The 19,241-nt window shown below is 20.9% G+C and overlaps 8 protein-coding genes across 8 annotated transcripts in view; all 8 read right to left on the bottom strand. All coding sequences in view use genetic code 6, as the record gives it.

Moving 5' to 3' along the window:
- Positions 1–649, bottom strand: part of TTHERM_00163950 (hypothetical protein) — a gene marked incomplete at both ends in the record, with an annotated part of 2,793 nt that extends 2,144 nt beyond the window's left edge. Inside the window, 2 exons of the mRNA XM_001008649.3 lie at positions 1–46; positions 581–649. The exon at positions 1–46 is cut by the window's left edge and continues 169 nt beyond it. Coding sequence (XP_001008649.3) covers positions 1–46; positions 581–649 — 115 coding nt within the window. The remainder of the gene's footprint in view (positions 47–580) is intronic.
- Positions 650–1,191: 542 nt separating this feature from the next.
- TTHERM_000163949 (iron-binding zinc finger CDGSH type protein) lies at positions 1,192–1,961 on the bottom strand (the record flags this gene model as incomplete). Its single annotated transcript, XM_012795773.1, has 5 exons — positions 1,192–1,236; positions 1,422–1,458; positions 1,583–1,656; positions 1,710–1,770; positions 1,846–1,961. The coding sequence occupies 5 exons, from the start codon at positions 1,959–1,961 to the stop codon at positions 1,192–1,194; spliced, it is 333 nt and encodes a 110-aa protein (XP_012651227.1).
- A 324-nt stretch (positions 1,962–2,285) lies between these two features.
- Positions 2,286–3,557, bottom strand: TTHERM_000163948 (hypothetical protein; the record flags this gene model as incomplete). Its single annotated transcript, XM_012795772.1, has 3 exons — positions 2,286–2,618; positions 2,680–3,447; positions 3,501–3,557. The coding sequence occupies 3 exons, from the start codon at positions 3,555–3,557 to the stop codon at positions 2,286–2,288; spliced, it is 1,158 nt and encodes a 385-aa protein (XP_012651226.1).
- Positions 3,558–5,203: 1,646 nt separating this feature from the next.
- TTHERM_00163940 (cation channel family protein) lies at positions 5,204–6,090 on the bottom strand (the record flags this gene model as incomplete). The annotated part of the gene is made up of 3 exons (XM_001008648.3): positions 5,204–5,418; positions 5,478–5,621; positions 5,673–6,090. 3 exons carry the CDS (start codon positions 6,088–6,090, stop codon positions 5,204–5,206), a joined length of 777 nt encoding a protein of 258 aa, XP_001008648.3.
- Positions 6,091–6,305: 215 nt separating this feature from the next.
- TTHERM_000163939 (hypothetical protein) lies at positions 6,306–6,821 on the bottom strand (the record flags this gene model as incomplete). Its single annotated transcript, XM_012795771.1, has 1 exon — positions 6,306–6,821. The coding sequence occupies one exon, from the start codon at positions 6,819–6,821 to the stop codon at positions 6,306–6,308; it is 516 nt and encodes a 171-aa protein (XP_012651225.1).
- Positions 6,822–8,112: 1,291 nt separating this feature from the next.
- On the bottom strand, positions 8,113–12,768 carry TTHERM_00163930 (cation channel family protein; the record flags this gene model as incomplete). The annotated part of the gene is made up of 5 exons (XM_001008647.3): positions 8,113–9,793; positions 9,847–10,602; positions 10,826–10,997; positions 11,050–11,193; positions 11,253–12,768. The coding sequence occupies 5 exons, from the start codon at positions 12,766–12,768 to the stop codon at positions 8,113–8,115; spliced, it is 4,269 nt and encodes a 1,422-aa protein (XP_001008647.3).
- Positions 12,769–13,136: 368 nt separating this feature from the next.
- TTHERM_00163921 (cation channel family protein) lies at positions 13,137–16,103 on the bottom strand. The gene is made up of 3 exons (XM_001471080.2): positions 15,905–16,103; positions 14,934–15,689; positions 13,137–14,880 (listed from the first exon to the last, which is right to left on the bottom strand). The coding sequence occupies exons 1-3, from the start codon at positions 16,015–16,017 to the stop codon at positions 13,416–13,418; spliced, it is 2,334 nt and encodes a 777-aa protein (XP_001471130.2). The 5' UTR covers positions 16,018–16,103; the 3' UTR covers positions 13,137–13,415.
- A 905-nt stretch (positions 16,104–17,008) lies between these two features.
- On the bottom strand, positions 17,009–17,954 carry TTHERM_000163920 (cation channel family protein; the record flags this gene model as incomplete). The annotated part of the gene is made up of 2 exons (XM_012795770.1): positions 17,175–17,954; positions 17,009–17,089 (listed from the first exon to the last, which is right to left on the bottom strand). Exons 1-2 carry the CDS (start codon positions 17,838–17,840, stop codon positions 17,009–17,011), a joined length of 747 nt encoding a protein of 248 aa, XP_012651224.1. The 5' UTR covers positions 17,841–17,954.
- Between the last annotated feature and the right edge of the window lie 1,287 nt (positions 17,955–19,241).

Raw genomic sequence — 19,241 nt, 5'->3', positions numbered from 1 at the left:
TAGTAGAACCTAAGCTTAGTGCACCAAATTCTCCATATCGTTCTTACTTTTAAAATATTTTTATAAATCGTATTTTTTATTGAAGCCTTTCATTAAAAAATAAAATAAATCTTTCTTTTTAAGCTTAAATTGAAATATTTTTTATCAATCAAAATATCTCAATTTTAATTTCCGTTCGTTTGATTTAAATGTACTACATGAGACTAAGTGATAAGGTTTAAAGATTGACATATTTTTTTAATGATGTAGATAACTTTAAGATACCCTCATTACCTAATTTACTCTCACTTTTAAGCATAAAATATTTTTTAATTTAAATTTATATCAATATAGTTTAAATATTTGTAAAGAAAATATTTTTATATTAATAATAGAAAAAGTTTAATAAAACTAATTTAATTGAGAAGTTTAAAAAAAAGCAAATTATAATAATTAAGCTTATAAAAAAAAAAATTAAATTTAGAGTGCTTTATACTTTAGTTAAATGAGAAGATTATACTGAGATGAAACAGAAGACCTTTCAAACTTTTTAAAATAAAAAATGCTAATTTATTTTAATTTTAAGAAAATTATAAATTACATCTTTTAAGTTTCTATATTGTCTTTGTTTTAAAAGATTGTTTTCTTCTTTATTCAAAGTATTACCCATTTTAACTAATAATTATATTTTTTACTTTTCAATAATTAATTAATTAACACAAAAAAAAATTATGTGTATTTACTCTTAATTTAAAAAAAATTTCATTTTATAGTATGCATTTAAAGGAATTTTTGGAAAAACTTTAGAATTTGATGGTTTTATGATAAAAAAAATAAATAAAAATATATTAAAAGTAATTAAAACACATATATAAATTAAAATAAATACATATTATTTTAGCTAAAGTAAAATTTGCAGGTAAATCAATTAATACTTTAACTAAATAAAATTTATTTTTACTATAAAAAGCTCAAATAAATATTAATATATACCAAAATTAAAATAAATCATAAATATATTAATTTATTTTAATTGAAACCCTTAAACAAATTATTTTATTATGAAATATGTAAAAAGCAAATTAAATGGTAATAAATAAATAAATAAATAAATAAATAATCAATTTTTCAAAATTAAATTCTTGTTCATACAATATAAATTAATTTTTAGATGAGTAATAAATAGATTTTCAATTTAATTAACTTAAAAATTCACCAATCAAGATTTGAATGAGAACCATCACAATAAGGACCAGCCTTTTATTTGAAATAATTAACAAAGGATAAATACTAATCAAAAAGTAAATAAATAAATAATTAAATTCCTAACATTCTAATTTTAAGTGATCAAAAATATATTGCGCTTAATTATTAATATTTGATCAAAAAAAAATTAAATAATATGCATTAAGTATCTTTAATATTAATTAAAAAATATCAACCTTTTAACTGTTTCGTTTGCATCCACAAAGAAGAGATCTATAGTGTTTTAAATAAAAAAATCAGTAGGAAACAAAAAATAATTGTCATATTTTCAATATACTATCATAAACAGCTTAAAATATGTTATTTTATTTTAAATCAACTAAATAAACTAAATTACATTGTTTAATTTTTTGCAATAAATTTTAATGGCTGAAATTTGCATCCAATACACTCTTTTTAGTCACAAAAAGGCTATATTTAATAAATTTAAAGTATTAAAAATAGTTTAAATAAATATTTTATACTTATTATGTCGAAAGCCCACAGGTGCAAAACAAATATTCTTTTCCTGGCTCCAGTTTTCTCCTTTTTGTTAATAAAATTTTTAATTGCATCACAGATGCATTATGATTATAATCATGTTAAAAATATAAAATTTACGAGTATGGAAAAGGGTTTGCAATATGAGGTTTCTCAAGTTTTGTTCTATCTATATTTAATCTTTAACAAACGGTTAATTATTCTTGCTATTTCTTATCATCTATTTGTTCAGCCATTTTATTAAGTTCTTCTTCTTCAGTATATATGTCTAAATAATTGTATCTAAAATTTTTATTAATTAATAATTGTAAATTTGTTAGATAGATTACTGATAAATTGTTAAATTGTTAGCCTTTTACTATTCTTTTACTAAAGATATAAAAACATAATGAAATAAAGCAACATAAATTTAAAGAAGCATTATAGCCCATTTATATTTTATTTAATATAATCTTCTTTAAAATAACTTTCTAAGTTCAATTAAATATTCAATTAACAAATTTTTAAAAATTAATGATGATACAAAAAGGAAGGGTTTCGATTAAAATTCATATAAGTTATCATTTAAAAGAAAATTCTTCAAGACAGACTAGAATAATTTTAAAAAGAAATAATTATTTTCGTAAAAATTTTTAAGGAATATAAATATGAATAAAAGTCATCCTTATCAATTTATATTTAGCATAATATAATATACTGTAAATGCTCATTAATTAAGGCATTCCTTAAGTATCTTTTTTGCTCAAAAAAAATGCCAAAAAAAAAATAAGTAGGTTAGATGTCTAAACTGAAATAGAGGTGGCTTTAATATATGAGCCTTTACCGTATCGTATATACTGTTAATAATTATAGTTAATTAAAATACCATTAATTATATTTATTTATTTAACGAACTCAATTTTTAGAGAGCAAATTGAAATTTTTAGGGAAATCATTTCCTTTTTGCATTTTAACTCCATAAGAAAGATAAGTAGGTTTGTATAAGTTAATATTGTAATCTTAAGGAATAAATCTAATTGCATTAGAATTTTCTTAAAATATTGATATCAGCATATTACTTTATAAACCAATATTTTAACGACGTTGTTTTAGACCTATATGATTCTTTTTTTATTTCTTTTACTCAAGCTGATATTTTTTTAACATTTAATTTACTTTTTAAAAATTATTATGGGGAAAGTACTTTTTGAAATGATAAATTCTATCAAATTAATTAGAAATACCAGATAATAATTCATGTTCTACTTTCAAAAAGCTTTTATGATTATTTGGTTGAAAGATCAGAGGTATTTACTAGTTTGAAATATTACTCGAAATGTTATCTACATGTTGAAAGTTAAAGTTTTAATTACTTGCTCTATTATTAAATTACTATTGTTAAAGTAGTTAATTTGAATTAAAACTATTACTTTTATCTTTTATATTTTATTTCTTTTAATAATTTATGTGCTATTCAGGATTACTAAGCCTTTTTTCTTTTAAATCTTTTATCTACCTTATTGAACTTACTTTATTATCATCTAGTAAATATTAATTTGCTTTTTCTTGTATATTTTAGTTAATAAACCTATTAAAATATTCTTTGACTTTGCATAAATTATCTTGAATCTTAATTTATTGTAATAATGGTATTTTATTTTCAAAAACTATGCTATTAAAAATAATATTCTACAAAAAAATTTACTCTTGTAAGCTTTTAATTAAGTCTGATTATTGTTAATCCTCTTAATTATTAAGTTGTTGATAAGATTTTTGGTTTTCCTATTTTATATTACTATTGAAGGCCAGATCTTTTTCCTGTTCAAATTACAAATTCTTAATTTCTAATACATTTTATTTTAAATAATCCTAGTCTTTTTTTGTTATTGATTTACACTATTAAGGTAAGTATTATTTTTTGCGGAAATGTAAATTAGGGTTATTGCTATTAAAATTATCTAATGCTTCAAACGATTTTATCTTGATTTCAGATACTTAAACATTTGAAAAACCTTTTTTTAATTCTGAGCTTTCTTAGTTTAATAAAGATTTATTATTTTCATTGATTTTTTCTTAGCTAACTTGGCATAAGTTTTCTTCAATATTTAATGTAGAAAGATTACTTGTATTTTTCTAGAATTTCAAAATTTAGTCAGTTTTTTTTATCGAATACTAATGCTACAAAATTTTTGAATTACCTTCTTCACTAAAAACATCTAAATTTGATTATGATTATGATGAAGAATCTTCATCATCCTCATTTAAGCACAATGATACTGTTTATTCAGAAGTAAAAAGTTCTTCATAAGTATTAAAAAGTAGATAACGTTAATCGTTTTATTATTTTAAATTGAATTTTAAAATATTGCAAATTTCTCTGTTTTTTACATGCTAAATTCTATTATTGAATTTTAAAATTAAATATTTTATAAATTTAACAAATTAAATTACTTTGCATTTTAGATTTGCTTTCTTGATTTTCTTTCAAGTTTAGCTCTTTCTTAAAAAGTAGAAAAGTTTTATCTTAATATAATAAGTTGTTAATCTTTAACTCTATGAACTTTTGGACATTAAATTGCTAAATGACCTATATTTTTGCAATTGTAGCATTCTAAATGAATGACTGATACTTCATTTTAAAGTACTATTTGATCTTGTATCATTTTAAATCTTTCAAAATCCTCAACATTCTGCTTCAATATTTATATAAATAAATCTCTTCTTATTTTATAAAGTGTTGATAAATTGACACTCCTTGCAGATGCCTATCTTACAAGACCTGAAAAGAAAGATAACTCACCAAATATCTAGCCTTCACCCAAAACTTTAATCACTTTAACCTTATTATCGTTTTATATTTGCTGTTAATAAATTTCAATAATTCCATTTTAAATGAAATAAATTGAGGAGTCGTCCTACTCTTATTCACAAATAATAACTTCATTTGGATTTATCAAAACTTCTTCCATTACAAATAATAATTTGCTTAAAGTTGCTTATGAAAAATTTGAGCTAAAAACAAAATAACTATTTAAAATTTTTTAATTTATTTGAGTAATTATTTCTTCTCTCAATTTATTAGAAAGTACTGACAATATTTTATCTTCAGCTTGTTTATCTCTGTCTTTTTATTCATGAGCTAAGAACTACAAATAATTTCTTACTCTACTTTTAAGTTATATATTCACATTTTTCCTAATTAGATACCTATTATAAATATTTAAAAATTAAAAAATCAATATTTTTTTTTAATTGAATTAGAGGAAAAACAGAATTTATCAAAATATAGCAAATGAATGAAAAGTTTTAAAAGCAAAATTATTCTCTAGCATTTTTAAATCTAATTAGACCATAATGATAATTTTATTAACATTAAAAAGAAAATAATTCTACATTCATAAAAATAAGGAAGGATGTATTTTGCAATACAAACTAAATTCTTCCCTACTAATTACCAGGGGATGCACAAAAAAATTTCAATAATATAAATATTTTTCAATCAATTTATAACCTCCATAATATCTATTAAAAATAAAAAATACCTTTGAATTGTTGTTATATCATCATTAAGCTATTTAGAAGATTTTTCAATTTCTTGTAGAATAAATCCTATATTGTTAATAGAGTATGCAAACACACAACTAAACAAAATCATAGCTACTGAAATGTAAAGAGCCTCAATATAATTTGTGGCAGCAATATCTCCATATCCAACTAAATAGTAAAAAAAAACTGATTATTGAAAATAAATTAAATAAATAAATAAATAAAACCAGTAGTCATTGTAGTTATTGACCAATAAATAGAATAAGCATATTTTTCATAGTATGCATTATTTTATATACCAAGTTTATCAAGCCAGCTGTTTTAGTTGCTTTTAATCTCTTAGATACCTAAAAAGTACCAGCCTAGAGCAGCTTTTATAAAAAATATATTTTATTAATTAAATAGGAAGGATATTTAATTACCTATATGGGCAGCTGTTATAACACTAGCTATTTAGTTGATGAGCTTAATTATATGCTTTTAATTTTCTGTTAAAGTAAATATATAATCAAATCTCTTTTTTTTCTGTGAAATTCCATTTAATTTAAGAAAAATTAGAATATTCAGACCATATTTAAATAAATTATCATCTTCATGTTGAACAATTAATTCGCTTGAAAATAGTTTCAAACTCAGGACAAGCAAACTTAGAAAATCAGTAATGAAAATTGTTGATAAAAAATATTATTTTGAAATTAGTTTGCGTTTCACTATAATAGTGTCTTTATTAAATATAGCTGTATTTAAATTAATTGCAATATCAGCTAAAAAGATAATAAATGAATTAAAAAATAGTCTGTAGCTAAATTAAGAATTAAAGTCTACTTAGTCAAAAAACATAAATAATGAGTAAATGTAAAGAAATGCATAGGTGAAGATAACCTAAAACATATCCCAAATGACTCTAGCTAAATCACTTGGCATGAATATTGGTAGATTTTTAGAAAATCTTTTAAAGCAATTGATTAGTAATAAGATTTTAAAGCTCTAAATTTATATATTTTTTTATTTATGAAAATAGGTTAAATCATTGATAGATCTATAGTCATTATCGCTCAATTCATCTGTCTTTTTATTAAAATGCCTTAATTTTAAAATATTAACAAAATTTTAGACATGCTATCTTATTCTAACTACTCTACAAACAGAGGTATTTAATATTTTATTGATAATATTAGTAGCTTTTAGAAAGTTCTACTTATATTTAGATTGTCTATTGGCATCTTCATTTATTTAATACTACTCTTTGAATTTAAAAGCAGCCTTTGTACCTAATTTTTTTTAATTTTTATCATAAAAAATGTCATCTTAGAGCCAAATTTCATTATTGTAAACATTTTTTCTTTTAACATTTGGCTAATAACTATCTTTAGCAACTTGGCATATTTGTTCAGCTTTAATGTTTAAATTTTAAGAAACTAAAATATTAGTCTATTCTTAATTACTAGTGCTTTTTATATCGCTAGGATGGGCATTGAAAGTTTGCTGTTTTTCCATGTCTTTGTTGCAAATTATAGTGCTATTGATAAAGCTCTAGCTTTGTTTAAGTTTTTCTTACATATCACCAGCATTTTTAATTTACTCTTTGAAAGCGGTTTCACCCAAGTCTTTATTTTGTTTAGTCACATTATTTATTTCTGAACTAAACTTAGTTTAAAATAAAATGTCACTTGAAGATATTTATTGTTTCAAATCAAGTAGAGTATTTTATGTGCCATCATGTAAGCTATTTTCTTAAATTTCAGAATCACCATGATGTGATTACTACAACTTATTATTTTTTTGTTAGAATAGATACCTTTAACGAGATCTGTCAACTTATGTATCGCTTAACTAACACTTAGTTTCATCTATTTATGAAATATTAAAGTGTAAAGATGGTTATTTTTCTATTTACTAACACTTTGTTGCAAATTAAGAATCCATCAAATTATCTCTTTATATTTTAATTAAATTTTTGAAGAGTAGGTATTTTTATATTTATTTATTATTAAATAGAAGGAGTTAAACAAATTACTAACTAAATAATAGTAGAAATGTAAGTATTATAAATATAATTGATTATTAATTTATTACTTTAAAACAACTAATGGTTCTAATATAAATTTTGTTTTTGATTTGTTTGTAAATGTTTAATAGCTAAATGTCAATACAATCTTAACACAAGCTAAAATATTCTATTATTCTTTTAATTGTTTCCAAATTTGTATAAAAAAATAATAATTCAATATTTATTTTAAATTATGGTAATAGTCTTATTAAATTATATAAATTATAAAAAATCATACATTTTTACAATCTATTCAAATTTTTATTGTTTTTCTATTTATTTTTATTTGCCATCATTATTTTTTTTATTATTTTATTTTATTTTATTTATGCCAATAAAACACTTATATTTGCTCTAATATGACAATTATATATTAAATCTAAATAAAAATTTTAAATATTCTAAAAATTTGTATTATTTTATTCATAAATAAATTATTTTAACTTTATCAATATTATTTATCAAAAAAAAATTATTTTTTTATATAACTAGTTGTATGGATAAAACATTATTTATTATTAAATAGAACTAATTTTAAATTAATTATATTTAGAATCAAATTTATTATCAAAACTTAATATTTTAGCAGCATGGTAAATGGCACATTCATTTGAATAAATTTATTTAAATATTTTTGAAATATAGAAATAATTGTTTTAGTATTGATTTTGATATTTAATTTGATGAAATTTATACTAACTAGCTAGCCTTGTTCTAGCTATAAAAAATAATTTTCTTCATGATTTAGATGAATTGCTAACTTTACTTATTTTATTTCTATTGACAATTAAGGATAATAAATTCACCAAATTTCAATTATTATTTAAATTATTAAAATTTTTAGGAAATTTAATGCCTTTTTACATTTTTACTCCATAAGATAGATGAGTTGGTTTATATAAATTAATATTATAATCTTATGGAATAAATTTAATAAAATTAGCATTTCCTTAATACATGTAAACAATTAAATCAGTGCTTACTCCAATATTTTATCGACGTTGCTTAGCTAAGTTATTTTTCTTTATTTTCTTTTACTCAGACTGGTATTCTTTTAGACTTTACAAGACTATTTCAAAATTATTATGAGGATAATATTTTTTGAAGAATTGAATTTTATCAAATTATTCTACTGAGATTGGTAAATCTTCAGATACTGTTTATGAAGAACTTTTATTATTTTGGAAAAGCAAAGGTATTTAGGTATTTTGAATAATATTAGACACTGCCTATATTAAATTATATTTATTATTTTAAATAAAATCCATATTTTATGTTATATCATTATTATTAGAGCCTATAATAATTTTATTATCTTTTCTCTATTAGGTATTTAAGTAGTTTGAGTTCTGTGAAATTTAACTTGACCTTTTTTCTTTATTGTCTCTATTAGATCTAATAGAACTAATACGTTTTAAAAAATTATCATCTTGAAAGCTTTTAATTCGTTTGTCAATAAAGCTTTTATCTACAAGATCTTGTTGGGTGTTTAAAGCATTATTTTAAATGTTTTATTACGGTAACTAATGAATCTTATTATCAAATAATAAACTGTTGAAAATAATATTATGCAATAAAATTTACTCTAATAAATATTTAATATCTTTTTGGTTTAATTATTTTTAGAAATGATCAAAACTTCTATCTTTATTATTCTACTATTTATTTTAATAATCACTTGAATTTTGTTAAATTAGCTAAGCATTTAGTTATTTGTTTACATTTTAATCATCTACCGATGATTGATATGATATTTATTTGGAATATTAAATATTTAAATGATTATTGCTAAAACCATTTTTTAATTACTTCTTATCAATGTCAGATTACTGCAAATTTATAAAACTTAAAGCTGGTTAATTTTATCTTTGGATTTCTAATTTTTTAGGGCTATTTAGAGCAGAAGTATCTTCTTCTTTCAAGCTTATTTACTGATTTATAAAATCAAGCATACTTTAGTTATTAGAATCCGTATCTACTTTGTTAATACCTTTGGATTATTAAGAAAAAATATACTCTTTTTTTTGAGGATCTTATTTTCTGTTCTAGTTATCTTATCCTTCAAATGACATAGTCTTTATTTAAAAACCTTAAAAATTAGAAGCAGCTTTTAAAAAATCTAAATTTTCTAAATTAGAATTAGATTTTGCAGTCGATGAGTGCTTTTCTTAATTTAAAGGACCTTCACTTTCTTCTATATTTTAAGTGTTAAAACAATTTGTTTTTCTTATCCATATCATAGCTGCATCAGCCTTTTTTTTTTACTAAGCTTTATTCAAAACTCTTTAATTTGTTTCCATTATCTACTCATCAAAATATAATGGATTCTATGACATTAATTCTTCTTCTTCATCAATTTAAAACTTTGACTAAGAGTATTCAGATGTTAAAAGATGCTCTTTTGTTTCAAACATTTTATAAAACTCAAGATTCTGCTCTTTTAATTTCACCTTTAAATCATTACAAACTACTTAGTTTTATTTAAGCCATTTACTTTTAATAAAAAAAATAATATAAATAAAAGCAATTAATTTAAATAATTTTACTAAGCATTAGGAGACTTTTAATTGTTTTTTCTTTTGATATAATCTCTAGCTTAAAAAATAGAATAATTATTTCTTAAAATAATTAGCTGCTAATCTTTAATCTTGTGAGTTCTTGGACATTGAATAGCTATGTGGCCTATCTTCTTACAACTGAAGCATTCAACATGAATAGAAGTTAATTTATTCTAAAATATAATTTGATCTTGCATCATTTTGAATCTCTCAAAATCCTCAGTATTTTCTTTCAATATTTCTATGAATTAATCTCTTCTTATTTTGTAAAGCGTTGATAAATTGACACTTCTAGCTGAAGCTTATCTTGGAATACCAGAAAAAAAAGATAGTTCACCAAATATTTGACCTTTTTTTAAAATTTTTATTACATTTACTTTTTTTTGTTTTTGAATTGAATGTTAATATATCTCTATAATTCCACTTTAAATGAAATATATTGAGGAATCATCCTATTCTTGCTCACTTATGATTATTTCATTAGGATTTACAAGAACTTCTTCCATTATAAATAATACTTTTTTTAGAGTGGCTTATGAAAAATTAGACCTCAACACAAAATAGGTATTTAGAATTTTAGAATTTATTTCCATAGTAATTTCCTCTCTTAATTAATTAGAAAGTACGGAAAGTACTTGATCTTCTGCTTATTTATCGATATTTTTTTATTCATGAGCTAAGAATGATAAATAATGCCTTACTCTACTTTTAAGCTAAATATGAACATCTTTCCTAATCAAATACCTAACAATTATTTACCAAAAATGAAATAAGATAAATACTAAATTTATAAGATGTAAATTAAAATGATCGATAAAAAAACAAACTAAATTTTCAAAAAATTTTTATTTAAATATTTTAACAAATTTTAATAAATTTAAAGTTAATTGTTTGAATAAAATTTTTAATAATAATAAGGTATTTATTAAAAATATTTTGTGAGTATAATTAAATCATTAATAAATACCTTTAAATTATAGCGATATCATCGTTAAGCTATTTAGAAGATTTTTCTATTTCTTATAGAATAAAACCTATATTATTAATAGAATAAGCAAATACACAACTAAAAAGAATCATTGTGAAGGATATATAAAGTGCTTCTATATAATTTGTAGCATTAATATCTCCATAGCCAACTAATTATATTAAAATTAAATATTAAAAAGATATACAAATATAATTAAGAACCTGTAGTCATAGTAGTGATTGACCAGTATATAGAATAAGCATATTTTTCATAATATTCTAATTGCGATATACCAACTTTGTCTAGCCAGTTATTTTAACTACTTTTCATCTCTTAAACACCTAAAAAATACCAACCTATTCCAGCTTTTTTGTTTAAAAATACTTGATTAGTAATTATTTAATTAAGAAAAATATTTTATTACCGATATGAGCTACTGTCATAATAACTGCTATTTAATTTATAAGCTTAATTATATGTTTTTAATTTTCTGTTAAAGTAATTATGTAATCAAATCTCTTTTTTTTCTAAGAAATTCCATTCACTTTAAGGAATATTAGAGCATTAAAAGCATATCTATACCAATTATCATTTTGATCTTGAACAGTTAATGAGCTGGAGTTAATTAATTTAGAAATTAGTACAGTCAAAGTCAGAAAATCAGTAACAAATGTTGTTGAAAAAAAGTACTACTTTGCTATAAATTTACGCTTATCAATCATATTGTCTTTATTAAATATTGCTGTGTTTAAATTTATGATAATATCTGCTAAAAAGTTTATTAAAGAAAAAAGGCAAAGTCTTTAAATGAATTTAGACTTAAAGTTATCTTAGTCAAAGAAAATAAGTAAGGAGTATATGTAAAGAAACGAATATGTGAAAATAACTTATACCATATCCCAAATAACTCTTGTTAAATCAGTGGGCATAAACACTGGTAAAAAATTAAAAAGACTATCAAACCAGTAAATTAGAGAAGAATTGAAATAGTTCTAGTTTTTTTTATCATTCAGAATATAAAAGTGGCTTAAATCGTTTATTTATAAATATTCATTCTGATTAAGATCATCAATCTTTCTATTAAAATGTCTTAGTTTTAAAAATTTAACAAAACTCTAAACATGCTATCTTATTTTCACAGCTCTAAACATAGAGCTATTTAAAAGTCTATGAATAATATTAGTTTTATTTTAATAGTTCTACATATATTTAGGTAACCTATTATCATCTTAATGTATATACTACTACTACCCTTTCAATTAGTTATTTAATTTTGTTTCCATCCTCTTTAAATTTTTTTCATAAAAAATTTCCTCTTAAAGCCAAATTTCTTTATTATTTTCATTTTTTATACTTATCTTCTTTTCTAAAAATCTGTTTGTTACTTAGAAGAGTTAGTCCTCATTTATTGGTTCATTCGAAGAATTCACTGCATTGGTTTTATCTTAAAGGTTAACTCCTTTTTTATCACTTTCCGGTGTGCTATATAACTTATTTTATTCTTTTTAATCAAATGTCATCATACTATCTATCTTTCTGAATCCTTATTTTATTATTTGTTGTGAAAAGGAGCCATTTTAAATTTAGGTTTAGATTATTTATTCACTATTATCTTAATCATTACTTGTATTTTAGTTGATCCCGCCCTAATAGTTTTCTTGAAATGATCTCCTTTCAACAGATATACACTATTGCATTTCAAATGTATTATTCATTCCATCTTACAAGCTACTTTCTTAAATTTCAGAATCTCCATGATGTGATTATTACAATTTATTATTTTTTTGCTCAAACAAGTATCTTTAGCGAGATCTATCAACAAGTGTTTCTTTAAATTGCTAAGGTTTAACATCATCGATCAATGTGTTTTTTTAAAATATAGATTATTTAATTTAAGCTAGTTTATTATTATTATGATTAAATTATGATTAAGATTCCATAATAATGATTTATCCTGCTTTAGCTTTAATGAATTAATTAATACTTATATTAAAAATCACAAATTATATTATGCTAAATCAAAAACAATATATTAACTAAAATTAACTTCTACTTTAAGAATTATAATTTATTTTCAAAATTACTTAACCAAAGTATTTGATAGCTTATTTTTTAATAAGATTGTAAAATATCAGAAAAATAATTACATAAAAACATTTTATAAAATAAGCTTTAATCTTATCTTTAAATTGTGTTTAATAGATTTTAAATTATATGATTATGTTTAAAAAATAAAAATAGACAAGCTTTAAGCCATAGATTGATATAAAAATAAACATTAAGAGCTGTATTTTTTATCAAATATATATTATCAATTCTTATTAATCAGGGAAAATTATATTAAGAAACCAATTAAATTAAGTTTAATTATATTTCTCAATAATTAGCACCAATTACTTAAAATAATTAATTTAAAAATCAGGAAATATAATATATATTTTTTACTATATATATTTTAAGATATTATTAATAAATTAAATCTTATATTAATATTATTTCTAATAAATTCTTTTTAAAATTTACTGATTCATATCTATTTTTAAAAGATCACGGCTGCTAACAAGTTTTATTTATTTCCTTAAAAAGTTCAATTTTTTTGGAGTGAATTAAAGTTTTTGGGAAAAACATTCCCTTTCTATATCTTTACTCCATATGAAAGATAGGTTGGCTTGTATAAATTTATATTGTAATCTTGAGGGAAAAGCTTAATTATATTAAAATCGCCTTAATATACTGAGGTAGTTATATTACTGCATAGTCCGAAGCGGCGTTACTTCAGACCTTAATTATTTTTCTTTATTTTTTTTTATTCATTTTGATATTTTTTTTAACTTTGATTTACTTTTTAGAAATTGTTATGAGGAAAATACTTTTTAAAATTCTGCATTTTATCAAATTAGTTTATTATAATAGATGAAGCATCATTATCAATAGTTAAAAAGCTTTTATAATTACTTAATTGTAAAATTAAAGGTATTTTTGAATCTTATAAAATACTAGAAAATTTATCATTAATTTGAATGTTTTAATTATTCTAAATATTTTATTATTTTTAATTAAATTGATTTGAGATGAAATTATTCTATTTATTTTTTATATTTTAGTTTAATTAATTTTAATTTTGCTCATTGCTACTAAGCCTTTTTTCTTTTAAATCTCTAAACAATTTAATAAAACTATATTTATTCTCTTAATTTTCATTTTTTTAACTCTTTTATCTTAAATCTGAATTATTTTATTTAAGAAAGGCATCTAAAGTATCTTAGTTGCTATTTTAGTTAGGTGGTTGTTATTATTATTGTTATTACGAAATTCTTTTATCCAATATCTAACAGGTAAAAAACTTATTCATAAGCAAAATTTACTCTTATAAAAATGTTATATATTCAAGCTATTATTAATCCATTTAAATTTAATTATGAATTTCTGAATTTAATTAGTCTAATTTTTAAAAATTCATTGAAATAGAGTCTTTTTTTTTATCATTTTCACATTCTAAATTATTAATTTCTTGTACATTTTAATCTTTTTTTTTAATAGTTTTGAATTATTGAGTAAAGAATTATTTTTGGCGAAAATGTAAATTAGGGTTGGAATTATTAAAATTTTCTAATATTTCTAATGATTTTATCTTCTCATCAGAAGCTGAAATATTAAAAACTGATTTTTTATGTTCTTAATTTTCTAAGTTTGATGAAATCTAACTATTTTCATTTATTTTTTCTTAATTTTAATAAGAGCACTAGTTTTCTTCAATGCTAGTTTTTTTTTAATTTTTTGAAAACTATTCTGTTTTTTTTCTTGTAAATGATTTTTGCAAAATTTTTGAATAAATATCATTTATTTAATCATCAAAATTTTATTGAACATATGATGCAGATTCTTCATCATCATCATCATCATCCTCTTCGCTTTAACTTTAAGATATTGAATACTCTTCAGAAGTTAAAATTATTTCATAAGTTTTAAAAAGAAGAAAGCGTTAATCGTTTTACTATTTTAAGTTAAACTTTAAAAGATTGCAAATTGCTTGGTTTTTTAAAATCTAATTTCTAATAAAATAAAAATAATATTTTTATTATTTTACTCAATTAATTAAATTTACCTTGAATTTGAAACATATTTTCTTCTATTTCTTTCAAATTAAGCTCTCTCCTAAAAATTAGAATAATTTTACCTTAAGATAATAAGCTATTAATCTTTAATTTTGTGAATTCTTGGGCATTAAGCAGCTACATGTCCCACATTTTTACAATTGTAGCATTCTATATGAATAGAAGATAATTCATTTTAAAATATTATTTGGTCTTGAATCATTTTAAATCTTTCAAAATCTTCAACATTTTCTCTTAATATTTCAATAAAAATATCTCTTCTTATTTTATAAAGTGTTGATAAATTCACACTCCTAGCAGAAGCTTATCTTTGAAGACCTGAAAAAAACGACAATTCTCCAAATATCTAGCCATCCTTCAAAACTTTAATCATGTTTTTCTTATTTTCTTTTTATATTTACTGTTGATAAATTTCAATAATTCCGTTTTAAATAAAATAAATTGAGGAATCATCCTACTCATATTCAGAAATTATAACTTCATTTGGATTAACCTAAATTTCTTCCATTACAAACAATAATTTGCTCAAAGTTGATTAAGAAAAATTTGAGATAAATATAAAATTGCTGTTTAGAATTTTTTAATTTATTTAAGATATAATTTCTTCTCTCAATTTATTAGAAAGTACAGATAATATTTTATCTTCCGCTTGTTTATCTCTATCTTTCTATTCATGAGCTAAAAATTACAAGTAATTTCTTACTCTACTTTTAAGCTATATATTAACACCTTTTCTGATTAGATATCTATTAAAAATAAAAAAAAATTATGTTATTTTGAGTATAAAAGCTTGTTATAATATTTATTTAAGGTAAGAGGTAGTGATAGAGGGTTTGCAATATGTTAAGATTTAGATTCCAAATTTTTAGAGAAGAATTTCTTCCCTTACAAAAATTTGTTTTCACAAAAATTTTTTAAAAATGTTCACTCCTAAAAATAATTATTAATAAAAAAGAAATACCTTTGAATTGTAGCAATATCATCATTAAGCTATTTAGAAGATTTTTCAATTTCTTGTAAAATAAATCCTATGTTGTTAATCGAATACGCAAAAACACAACTAAAGAAAATCATAGTGACTGAAATATATATGGCCTCAATATAATTTGTGGCAGCAATATCTCCATATCCAACTAGATAGTAAAAAAAGCTGATTATTGAAAATAAATTTAAAAATAAAAAACCCGTAGTCATTGTAGTTATTGACCAATAAATAGAATAAGCATATTTTTCATAGAATGCATTATTTTATATACCAATCTTGTCAAGCCAGCTGTTTTAGTTGTTTTTAATTTCCTAAATGCCTAAAAAATACCAGCCAATAGCAGCTTTTTTAATAAATTTATTTTATTAGTAACTAATTAGGTAAAAGTAAAATTAATACCAATATGAGCAGCAGTAATAACACTAGCAATTTAATTGATGAGTCTAATTATATGCTTTTAATTTTCTGATAAAGTAAAGATATAACCAAATCTTTTTTTTTTTAATGAAATTCCATTTAATTTAAAAAAAATTAAAACATTTAAGCTATATTTAAATAAATTATCGTTTTCATGTTAAACGGTAAATTAATATGAGTTAAATAGTTTCAAACTCAGAACAAGCATACTTAGAAAGTCAGTAATAAATACTGTTGATAAAAAATACTATTTTGAAATCAATCTGCGCTTAACTATGATACTATCTTTATTAAATATAGCTGTATTTAGATTAATAAGAATATCAGCCAAAAAGATAACATATGAATATAAAAAAAACCTGTTAGTAAACTGAGAGTTAATATCTAATTAGTCAAAGAATATAAGTAAAGAGTATATGTAAAGAAAAGAATAGGTAAAAATAACCTAAATCATATCCCAAATTACTCGAGCTAAATTAGTTGGCATAAATATTGGTAGAAATTTAGAAAATTTTTCAAAGAATTTTATTAGAAATGATATTTTAATGCTTTAAATATTTTTATCTTTTGAGATATGAAAATGACTTAAATCGTTTATTGACAGATAATCATTTTCTCTCAAATTATCTGATCTTTTATTAAAATGCCTTAATTTCAAAATATTCACAAAATTTTAAACGTGTTATTTTATTTTAGTTGCTCTACAAAGTGAGTTATTTAAAACTCTATTTATAATATTGGTTGCTATTATAAAGTTCTACTTATAATTAGATGGAGACCTAATGCAATCTTAATTTAACTAGTACTACTTTTTAAACATAGAAGCTACTTTTGTTTCTAATTTTTTAAAGTTCTTCTCATAAAAAATATCATCATGTAGCCAAACATCATTGTTAAATATATTTTTCCTCTTTTGAATAGGCAAATAGTTATTTTAAGCAACTTAGCTCATCTACTCAGCATTACTAGTTACATTTTAAGAAATAAATATATTGGATTGGTCTTATATGCTAACGCTTTTTAAATCACTTGGATGAATATTAGATGTTTACTATTATTCTATTTCCTTATCACAAATTATAGTGTTATCTAAATTATTTAGATTTTCATTAAGAATTTGCTATGATTCAGCGACATTTTTAATTTATGCATTAAAAATAGTTTCATTTATATTTTGATTAGTAATTAGCTTTTTATTCAATTCTGGGCTAAGATGTACTTGAAATACAATACCTTCGGTAATAGATAATTGTTATTTTAGATCAAGGGTAGTATTGCTTGTCCCGTCTTGTATGCTGTTTTCTTAAATCTCTGTATCACCATTATGTGATTATTGAAATTTTTTACTTTATTACTCAAATAAATATCTTTGGCGAGATCTATCTGCTTATCTTTCGCTTAACTAATGTTAAATTTCATCTGTTTCTGACATACTGAAGAGTAATTATTGCTCTTTGAATTTTCGTTCATAATTTTATATAAATTAAGAATCCATGTAAGCTTCCTCTTATTTTTTTAATTAATTTTTTTAATGTTAATCATTTAATTATTATTCTTTTTTACAAAAATCATTTAAATTGTAGATGCAGGTAGTTAAAATCTAATGATAATGTAAAAGTTAATTATATTCTTTTTACCTAATTAATAATTTTCAAGCAATAAAAAATTCAAGACATACATTTTTACTTTTATTTTTAAATACAAAATTTTAAATAGTTATATTGGTAATTCTTCTAACATTTAATCATTGTATAATAAATAGTTGTTAGGAAAACCTATGACTATTATTATGTTAAGCTTTATAAAAGCTATTATTTTTAACTTAACTTTTAATTTTCTAAATTATATTTTGATTGTAAAAATTATTTTTTTATATTTTTAAATAATGATTAAGATGGAAAATGAGTTAATTTGAAATATAGATATTCCATATTTTTAAAAATAAAGCAAAATTGATAACTTTATTATAATTTTAAAATTAGTCTAAAATTATGAAATTTATTAAAATAATTGTAAACTTAAATCAATTAAATTAATAACTTTTTTAAATATTTTATTTCAAAAGTGAAAGTATGAAAATTATATAAATTTAATTAACAGAGTAATTTTACAAGGTTTCAGAAAAGTTTTATCCTTTTTTTTGTTGTTGCATTTTAACTTATTACTGATTATTTAGGAGGTAAAAAGTAACATTATTTATTGAATATGTTTATATATGTTTAAATTATCTTAAATCATAGTTATAAATTAATAAACGTTTGAGAATATATTTAGGCATATTTATTCCCTTAGCATATTTATTTGATTTAACATAAAAATACCATTCTTTTGTTGAATGTTAATGAAGGAACTATGAATTTTTTTGTTGTTTATTATTTTATTAGCAATTCATTTATAAAACAACTGACATTAATAATAATCTGTAATCATTTAAAAGCTTTAGAAATATTTATTTGTTAAAACTGTTAATTTATATCTATTAGTTAATCATCAAAATAAAGTATTTATTATAAATTAATCTCATCAATAAAGATAACAACTTTCTAAAAATTTTATAATATTTATAACATCAAAAATGTTTTTACTTTATTTAAATTTGATGAAAATTTACTTCAGTTCATTTGAGTATGGATTTATAATTATCTTTGCAGTACTTTATTGGGAAAATTTATTTACATTTTTCAAGAAATACATTTTCCAAGTTGATATTTATTTAAAAAAACAGTGAAATATTCTAAAATTCAAATTAATATTCTAATTATCTCTCTAAAAAATACTGATTAAATATAAATAATTTAACTTTTTCAGGTGGGGGGTCCTAACTATTGAGGGTGAGAATTATTTGAAAAAAAAATTTCATTTTATAAACATTTTATTGGTCATAGAAGCTTTTTTA

The sequence above is a fragment of the Tetrahymena thermophila genome (assembly GCF_000189635.1).
Source record: "Tetrahymena thermophila SB210 genomic scaffold scf_8254798, whole genome shotgun sequence".
NCBI lineage: Eukaryota > Ciliophora > Oligohymenophorea > Hymenostomatida > Tetrahymenidae > Tetrahymena > Tetrahymena thermophila.
The sequence above is the reverse complement of the archived record's forward strand: the minus strand, read 5'-3'. Positions and strand labels throughout refer to the sequence as shown.